This window comes from Piliocolobus tephrosceles, chromosome 7, assembly GCF_002776525.5.
Source record: "Piliocolobus tephrosceles isolate RC106 chromosome 7, ASM277652v3, whole genome shotgun sequence".
NCBI classification, from domain to species: Eukaryota; Metazoa; Chordata; class Mammalia; order Primates; family Cercopithecidae; genus Piliocolobus; species Piliocolobus tephrosceles.
This window is the reverse complement of record NC_045440.1, coordinates 8,434,718-8,444,688: the sequence shown is the minus strand read 5'-3', so window position 1 is coordinate 8,444,688 and position 9,971 is coordinate 8,434,718. Positions and strand designations below refer to the sequence as shown.

General features: G+C 40.2%; 1 protein-coding gene across 1 annotated transcript in view; it reads right to left on the bottom strand.

The window, feature by feature from the left end:
- CSMD1 (CUB and Sushi multiple domains 1) overlaps nucleotides 1-9,971 on the bottom strand; it is a 2,063,566-nt gene that overhangs the window by 3,189 nt on the left and 2,050,406 nt on the right. Inside the window, exon 68 of the mRNA XM_026453909.1 lies at nucleotides 6,573-6,705. Within this exon, the coding sequence (XP_026309694.1) occupies nucleotides 6,573-6,705 (133 nt within the window). The remainder of the gene's footprint in view (nucleotides 1-6,572; nucleotides 6,706-9,971) is intronic.

Below are 9,971 nucleotides of genomic sequence, written 5' to 3'. Positions count from 1 at the left end.
TTCTCTCTGAAGCAATTGTGAATGGAAGTTCATTCATGATTTGGCTCTCTGTTTGTCTGTTACTGGTGTATAAGAATGCTTGTGATTTTTGCACATTAATTTTGTATCCTGAGACTTTGCTGAAGTTTCTTATCAGCTTAAGGAGATTTTGGGCTGAGACAATGGGGTTTTCTAAATATACAATCATGTCATCTGCAAACAGGGACAATTTGACTTCTTCTTTTCCTAACTGAATACCCTTGATTTCCTTCTCTTGCCTGATTGCCCTAGCCAGAACTTCCAACACTATGTTGAATAGGAGTGGTGAGAGAGGGCATCCCTGTCTTGTGCCAGTTTTCAAAGGGAATTTTTCCAGTTTTTGCCCATTCAGTATGATATTAGCTGTGGGTGTGTCATAAATAGCTCTTATTATTTTGAGGTACGTTCCAACAGTACCGAATTTATTGAGTGTTTATAGCATGAAGGGCTGTTGAATTTTGTCAAAAACCTTTTCTGCATCTATTGAGATAATCATGTCTTGTCTTTGGTTCTGTTGATATGCTGGATTACGTTGATTGATTTGCGAATGTTGAACCAGCCTTGCATCCCAGGGATGAAGCCCACTTGATCATGGTGGATAAGCTTTTTCATGTGCTGCTGAATTGGTTTGCCAGTATTTTATTGAGGATTTTTGCATCGATGTTCATCAGGGATATTGGTATAAAATTCTCTTTTTTGATTGTGTCTCTGCCAGGCTTTGGTATCAGGATGATGTTGGCCTCATAAAATAGTTAGGGAGGATTCCTTCTTTTTCTATTGATTGGAATAGTTTCAGAAGGAATGGTACCAGCTCCTCCTTGTACCTCTGGTAGAATTCAGCTGTGAATCCATCTGGTCCTGGACTTTTTTTGGTTGGTAGGCTATTAATTATTGCCTCAATTTCAGAGCCTGTTATTGGTCTCTTCAGGGATTCAACTTCTTCCTGGTTTAGTCTTAGAAGAGTGTACGTGTCCAGGAAATTATCCATTTCTTCTAAATTTTCTAGTTTATTTGTGTAGAGGTGTTTATAGTATTCTCTGATGGTAGTTTGTATTTCTGTGGGTAGTGATGTCCCCTTTATCATTTTTTTTTTTTTTTTTTTTTGAGACGGAGTCTCACTCTGTCGCCCAGGCTGGAGTGCAGTGGCCGGATCTCAGCTCACTGCAAACTCCGCCTCCCGGGTTCCCGCCATTCTCCTGCCTCAGCCTCCCGAGTAGGTGTGACTACAGTTGCCGCCACCTCGCCCGGCTAGTTTTTTGTATTTTTCTTGGTAGAGACGGGGTTTCACCGTGTTAGCCAGGATGGTCTTGATCTCCTGACCCCGTTATCCGCCCACCTCGGCCTCCCAAAGTGCTGGGATTACAGGCTTGAGCCACCGCGCCCGGCCCCTTTATCATTTTTTATTGCATCTATTTGTTTCTTCTCTCTTTTCTTCTTTATTAGTTTTGCTAGCGGTCTGTCAATTTTGTTGATCTTTTCAGAAAACCAACTCCTGGATTCATTGATTTTTTGGAGGGTTTTTTGTGTCTCTGTCTCCTTCAGTTCTGCTCTGATCTTAGTTATTTCTCGCCTTCTGCTAGCTTTTGAATGTGTTTGCTCTTGCCTCTCTTGTTGTTTTAATTGTGATGTTAGAGTGTCAATTTTAGATCTTTCCAGCTTTCTCTTGTGGGCATTTAATGGTATAAATTTCCCTCTACACATTGCTTTAAATGTGTCCCAGAGATTCTGGTATGTTGTATCTTTGTTCTCATTGGTTTCAAAGAACATCTTTATTTCTGCCTTCATTTCGTTATGTACCCAGTAGTCATTCAGGAGCAGGTTGTTCAGTTTCCATGTAGTTGAGCGGTTTTGATTGAGTTTCTTAGTCCTGAGTGTTAGTTTGATTGCACTGTGGTCTGAGAGACAGTTTGTTATAATTTCTGTTCTTGTACATTAGCTGAGGAGTGCTTTACTTCCAATTATGTGGTCAATTTTGGAATAAGTGTGATGTGGTGCTGAGAAGAATGTATATTCTGTTGATTTGGGGTGGAGAGTTCTATAGATGTCTATTAGGTCTGCTTGGTGCAGAGATGAGTTCAATTCCTGGATATCCTTGTTAACTTTCTGTCTCATTGATCTGTCTAATGTTGACAGTGGGGTGTTGAAGTCTCCCATTATTATTGTATGGGAGTCTAAGTCTCTTTGTAAGTCTCTAAGGACTTGCTTTATGAATCTGGGTGCTCCTGTATTGGGTGCATATATATTTAGGATAGTTAGCTCTTCCTGTTGAATTGATCCCTTTACCATTATGTAATGGCCTTCTTTGTCTCTTTTGATCTTTGATGGTTTAAAGTCTGTTTTATCAGAGACTAGGATTGCAACCCCAGCCTTTTTTTTGTTCTCCATTTGCTTGGTAGATCTTCCTCCATCCCTTTATTTTGAGCCTATGTATGTCTCTGCATGTGAGATGGGTCTCCTGAAGACAGCAGACTGATGGGTCTTGACTCTTTATCCAGTTTGCCAGTCTGTGTCTTTTAATTGGAGCATTTAGTCCATTTACATTTAAGGTTAATATTGTTATATGTGAACTTGATCCTGCCATTATGATATTAACTGGTTATTTTGCTCGTCAGTTGGTGCAGTTTCTTCCTGGCCTCAATGGTCTTTACATTTTGGCATGTTTTTGCAATGGCTGGTACTGGTTGTTCCTTTCCATGTTTAGTGCTTCCTTCAGGGTCTCTTGTAAGGCAGGCCTGGTGGTGACAAAATCTCTAAGCATTTGCTTATCTGTAAAGGATTTTATTTCTCCTTCACTTATGAAACTTAGTTTGGCTGGATATGAAATTCTGGGTTTAAAATTCTTTTCTTTAAGAATGTTGAATATTGGCCCCCACTCTCTTCTGGCTTGTAGAGTTTCTGCCGAGAGATGTGCTGTTAGTCTCATGGGCTTCCCTTTGTGGGTAACCCGACCTTTCTCTCTGGCTGCCCTTAAGATTTTTTCCTTCATTTCAACTTTGGTGAATCTGGCAATTATGTGTCTTGGAGTTGCTCTTCTCTCGAGGAGTATCTTTGTGGCGTTCTCTGTATTTCCTGAATTTGAATGTTGGTCTGCCCTACTAGGTTGGGGAAGTTCTCCTGGATGATATCCTGAAGAGTGTGTTCCAACTTGGTTCCATTTTCCCCCTTACTTTCAGGAACCCCAATCAGACGTAGATTTGGTCTTTTTACATAATCCCATACTTCTTGCAGGCTTTGTTCATTTCTTTTTCTTCTTTTTTCTTTTGGTTTCTCTTCTCGCTTCATTTTATTCATTTGATCCTCAATCGCTGATACTCTTTCTTCTAGTTGATCGAGTCGGTTACTGAAGCTTGTGCATCTGTCACGTATTTCTCGTGTCATGGTTTTCATCTCTATCATTTTGTTTATGACCTTCTCTGCATTAGTTATTCTAGCTGTCAGTTTTTCCACTTTTTTTCAAGATTTTTAGTTTCTATGCACTGGTTACGTAATTCCTCCTTTAGCTCTGAGAAGTTTGATGGACTGAAGCCTTCTTCTCTCATCTTGTCAAAGTCATTCTCAGACCAGCTTCGATCCATTGCTGGTGATGAGCTGCACTCCTTTGCAGGGGGAGATGCGCTCTTATTTTTTGAATTTCCAGCTTTTCTGCCCTGCTTTTTCCCCATCTTTGTGGTTTTTTCTGCCTCTGGTCGTTGATGATGGTGACGTACTTGATGGGGTCTTGGTGTAGGTGGCCTTCCTGTTTGATAGTTTTCCTTCTAACAGTCAGGACCCTGAGCTGTAGGTCTGTTGGAAATTGCTTGAAGTCCACTGCAGACCCCATTTGCCTGGGTATCAGCAGCAGAGGCTGCAGAAGATAGAATATTGCTGAACAGCGAGTGTACCTCTCTGATTCTTGCTTTGGAAGCTTCCTCTCAGGGGTGTACTCCACCCTGTGAGGTGTGGGGTGTCAGTCTGCCCCTAGTAGGGGATGTCTCCCAGTTAGGCTACTCAGGGGTCAGGGACCCACTTGAGCAGGCAGTCTGTCCCTTCTCAGATCTCAACCTCCGTGTTGGGAGATCCACTGCTCTCTTCAAAGCTGTCAGACAGAGTCGTTTGTGTCTGCAGAGGTTTTTGCTGCTTTTGTTGTTGTTGTTTAGCTGTGCCCTGTCCCCAGAGGTGGAGTCTACAGAGACAGGCAGGCTTCCTTGAGCTGCTGTGAGCTCCACCCAGTTCGAGCTTCCCAGCAGCTTTGTTTACCTACTTAAGCCTCAGCAATGGCGGGCACGCCTCCCCCAGCCTCGCTGCTGCCTTGAGGTTAGATCACCGACAGCTATACTAGCAATGAGAGCGGCTCCGTGAGCGTGGGACCCTCCCGGCCAGGTGTGGGATATAATCTCCTGGTGTGCCCCTTTGCTTAAAGCGTAGTATTGGGGTGGGAGTTACCCGATTTTCCAGGTGTTGTGTTTCTCAGTTCCCCGGGCTAGGAAAAGGGATTCCCTTCCCCCTTGCGCTTCCCAGGTGAGGGGATGCCTCCCCCTGCTTCAGCTCTCGCTGGTCGGGCTGCAGCAGCTGACCAGCACTGATTGTCCGGCACTCCCTAGTGAGATGAACCCAGTACCTCAGTTGAAAATGCAGAAATCACTGGTCTTCTGTGTCGCTTGCGCTGGGAGTTGGAGACTGGAGCTGTTCCTATTCGGCCATCTTGCTCCGCCCCCGACCCGCTTGTGGTGTATGTTGAATATACCCCCCAATGCTACATTGTCATAAAGTTAAGATATAATCAGAAGTCATATTTGTGTATAAATATGCATATATAATTATGTGGGATTATCTTTTTAAAGGCCAAGACAATCCCAGACTTACATGAAGGTTTGCATCTTTGCAGGCAAGTTAAGGGAAAACAGCTTTAATGGACTTTACCCTTTTCTTGGGGTTAATGTGGATGCCAATCAAAAGCAAAAATAAATTTGTAGGAATTATAAGTTCCCACAGTGTGTGTCTCTATAAGGATATTATATGATCCCAAGGAACCTTTGAAAGAAGATACATTTCTAATGCATATGCCTTTAAGAAGAGAAGCCCCTCTACTTATGGCATCTTACTGGATAAGGTAGTGGCATATCCTTCTACATTCACTACATTTTAAACTAGTCCTGAGCAGAAATTCAAGGGTAAGGCTCATCAGACTTGTGTGTTTTGGGTTTTTTTTCCTCCAAAAAATTAATACAGATGTGGCAATCTTTCATTTTGTAAATATCATCTGAAATGTTTTTTCACTGAGTCATGTTCTTAAAGAAAGAACATTACCAGTCATAGGGAATGGAAGACATAGGTACAAGCGGCTAATACACGTGTGAAGCAACATTCTCTCTACTGTGTATTTCAAAAGTGACTATAAGAAAGCACATATTTAAAGAGGCTATTTCATGAGTTATTAAAAAAAATCATGACAGTTTTTCTGTTTTCTGTTAACCAGAATTAAGTGAAATATTCGTATTATATACTGATATTTATTTAACCTATGTAATTTTATTTCAGGGGATCATAATTTACTTCTTATTATTTGTAGTTAATGCTACCATTTCAAATAGTATTTTAGAGTAGTTTGGCATTTCCAGATTCCTCCAGGAAATGTATTATCCATATATGGATACAATGTACAAGGAGTTTATAGTTCCTCCAAAATAATCCTTTTTTTTTTTTGGCATCCACATTAATCCCAAGGAAAGGATCTAGTTCACTAATGCTGTTTGTCCCCAAGTTTTGATATTTTGCAGTTAGTAGAGTTTTGCAAATTAATGGATATTCAGAACAGTTTTTCAAGAGATGGAACGTCTATATTGCTTAGTACATATAAAGAGCTACATTTGTATTTGCTGAAGGAAGAAATCAGTGAAACAATGATCAATCACAGACTCACAGAGTTGAAAGTGGCCATAGAGAACATTCTGTTCAACCTTTTGCTGGAAGGTTGAAATACCTTCTAAAGGTTCTCATGGCTGGCCATGGAGCCTGAATATAGAGATAGAATCCTTTATTTCTTCTTTCAATTGAACATGAAAGAAAAAAACAAATTATTTCTCAACTCAGTCATTTATTCTCTTGTTTCTTAGATGTATCCTGCTTAAAAAGTAGGGCAGAAAACAACAAAAAAGACAACAAAAAATCTTGACAAATAAGCGTTGTTAGTGTAAGAAAGAGCATTGCTCTCACTTGTAAGTGGGAGCTGAACGATGAGAACATATGGACACATTGGGGGACAACACACACTGGGGCCTGTAGGGGGTTGGGGGCAGGGAGAGCATCAAGAAGGACAGCTGATAGGTGTTGGGCTTAATACCTGAGGGATGGGCTCATCTGTGCAGCAAACCACCATGGCTTACGTTTCCCTAGGTAATAAACCTACACATCCTGCACATGTACCCCAGAACTCAAAATAAAAGCTGATTAAAAAAATAAAGAACATTGCAGAGTAATATAAAATACGTGTGCATGTGAGCACAAGACCATGCCCATTACTTAAACCCAGAGTTCACACTCACGACATTCTCAAATAGATGGTGTTTCTGCAGTACCTGTGTTTGTAGAGGTAAAATGCAAACCCTGATAAAATTAGAGCAAAGAAAGGAACCAGAATGGCAGCCGCCACAGAGCCACTGCTGGTGCCGTGGTAATGATTCGAAGAGTCTTGATCTGGGTTTAAGGGATCTGGAAGATAAAGGAAATATTTAATTTGTTGTTACTGTACTCTGCTTAAAGAAATAAGTCTGATACATTTTATAAACTGGTATGAACTCTACAAGAAGCAGATGGAGTTACCATTTCACAGGAAACCAACTGATATTCTTTTCTAAAGATTTTAATATCCACTTAATGACCAAGACAAAAAACTGACTATTTCCTACTAATCATGGAGAATACTATGAAAGAGTCCCAACATTTAAAATGTGAGAAAGGCAAAAGGGTCACTTTACATCCTGACTTTTGTTTATAGTTATAGGTATTTTCACAAAAACTAACTGAAGACATTTGTATATTTTTTCTATATTCAGAGGTCAGTAATATTTGCCGTTTTTTTTCTGTCTTAAGGCCAGACTCAGCAAAATATGTCATTGAAATTATGTAACTATCCCAGTTATGCATACAAATGGCATTGCATTCTTCATATGTGAATAGGATGGTATTATCTGATCTGCTTTTACTTTAGGTAGATTATGAAATTCACATCAGCATTTAGAAATACTCAAAAAAATTATAGTTCAACGTCACAATGCAAGTTTCCATGAAGACACAAAATAATGTTAAAATGCAACTTTTTAAATTAATTAATTCTTTTTTCTTTTTTCTTTTTTTTTTTTTTTTTGAGACAGAGGCTCACCCTGTCGCTCAGGCTGGAGTGCAGTGGAGCCATCTCAGCTCATTGCAACCTCCGCCTCCCAGGTTCAAGTGATTCTCCTGCCTCAGACTTCCAAGTAGCTGGGATGACAGGTGCCTGCCACCATGCCCGGCTATTTTTTGTATTTTTAGTAGAGATGGGGCTTCACCATGTTGGCCAGACTAGTCTCGAACTCCTGACTTCAAATGATCCGCCCGCTTCGGCCTCCAAAAGTGCTGGGATTACAGGCCTAAGCCACTGCACCCGGCCTAAGATATACCTTTTATCCATTAGAAAGGAAGGTAAATGTAAATACTTCACGTATCATGAAGGTGACAGAATCATCCATTCTATAATACATGACTATGGAGTGTCTCATTGCATGGCACTGAGAGGAAAGCATTAAAAATTCAAATCCACAAACATTTATTAAGCAACTGTTGCCAAAGAAGAAAACAAGTTCTTGAAGAGTGTACTAACAAAATATAATTTTGAGATGGATTTGGCCTAATTGCATGGAGTCACTTAATGCAGGTAGGCAATGAATTATGATTGGCACCATCTCAGTATAACAGAATTGTTGAGAAGAAGCTGACCTGGTTTTCATATTTCCAGAATTTATACAATGTCAAATTCAAAGAGATGTTGCTTTATTTATTGTTTTATAAACCAGAAATGCAAAAAATCAATCAAATGTTAAAAATCTTTAAATCACTATTTGTATCAACATTCTTTAATTTTCATATAAAAACTTTCAAATGACATTATTTGCCATTTGCTTCAATCGATGTAGGATTACGACTGCCTGCAATATTAACGTCCAATAGGAACATATTTTGGAATAATGTTGGCTTTTTACAACTACATATCTTTTTGAGATCTGTTCCATCATCATGCAGAAGGAAAATGCCAGACGTCTGCTCTCTTGCAATCTGAGCACCCAGGTTATGGACGTGCAGTGAGTGAAGCCAACTGGGTGTTCCCACCCCAGGCACTGTATTGGAAGTGAGGGATGCAGAACATTCTGTGATGGTTTAAAATTTGTTCCGTGGCTGAAGGGGTTCTAGAACCCTGGGGACAAAGTAAGTGTGTGTGTGTGTGTGTGTGCGCGCGCATTGAGGGTGGGTGTGTGTGTGTGTGCGCGCATTGAGGGTGGGTGTGTGTGCGCGCGCACTGAGGGTGGTTCCAGCAGCAGCAGTGGTAACAGTAGTGATGTCCGGTGACCAGGGCTGGTGCTGTCGAACAGAGAGCAGTGGTGCCCTCCTCAGGCACCAATCATGGGTTGGTTGTGAAAATCCTATGTCAGTACTTATCTCAAGGGCTTACAACAATGCCTGGCACAGGGGGAATGTTCACTCGGACTCATAGTCACAAAAATAGAAGCTTCCTGAAGCCAGGGTTTTTGTTTTGTTTTGTTTGGTTTGGTTTAGTTAGCTTTCCTCTTCAATCCTCAGAACCTGAAATAAAAGCTAGAATATAGTATATGCTCAATGTATATTTGCGAAATTAAAAAAAAAGTTTTGTCTTTATAGCATTTCAGCACCCAAATATGTTTTAGTTTCCATTATGTTGCCATACATTGATCTCCAAGTTTCTGTAATTCTGGGACTCTCTGCCTCATTCTTATAAATGTGTATTTTACTTACATTAACCACAGTTACTTTCTTTTATCTGAAAACAAAGCTACATACTTTCATCCATAATAGATACCAAAATTCAAATAATAAAATGCTGGAAAATCTACATGTCCCAAGACACCTCACATGAAAACAAAGAACACCACATAAGAAGGTGTTTGTGAATTACGGAACCAAACTTACTGTGACATTATTACATGTCTGCAGCTCCTGGTTAATTTCAGTTACTTACCCTTGTTTTAATAATCTGAAGGTTAATATACACACATAGTGCTAATTAAAATGGCATTAAGGGGTATGAAAACAAATAATATAAAGAAAAATTAAAATAATCATTCCTTGCCCTACGAGGCAGTTCCTCTTTAGAGTTGAGGGTTTTAAAAATTGTCCTTCCAACAATGTACTCTTAATATATGTGATTATTTTTCTCTTTTCTCATTTTAATGATTGGTGATATTATTTGCATGTTGCATATGTGGCTTTTTAGCCTTAACAGTATATTTCTGAGGCTCTTCCATTGGCATATATGAATCAGATTTAATTTTTTAAGGTGTGTACTATTCTGCTGATTAGACATAACAACATTTATTTAGCCAGTCTACTGTCCAGGGACATTTAGGGTGTTTCTAGTATCTTCTATAATGCTGCAATGAAATCTTTTGCCTCTATCTACGAATTAGCAGGAGTCTACATTATATAGGACAAATCTTCAGAAGTAGAATTGTTGACGAAGAGAATTTGTGCCTTTTAGTGTTGCTACATCCTACCTAATTGCTCTCTAAAAAGGCACTGCAATTTCATCCAACCATTATCCTAGGAAGGTCTTTACAATAACACATGGACAGCTGTGTGTGATCCCTCTGCTACCCTCCTTTCCCTCCTCCTCCCGCTCCGTTTTCCCCTTTCCCTCCTCCCCCCGCTCCCTGTTTTCCCCTTTCCCTCCTCCCCCCTCGCCGTTTTCC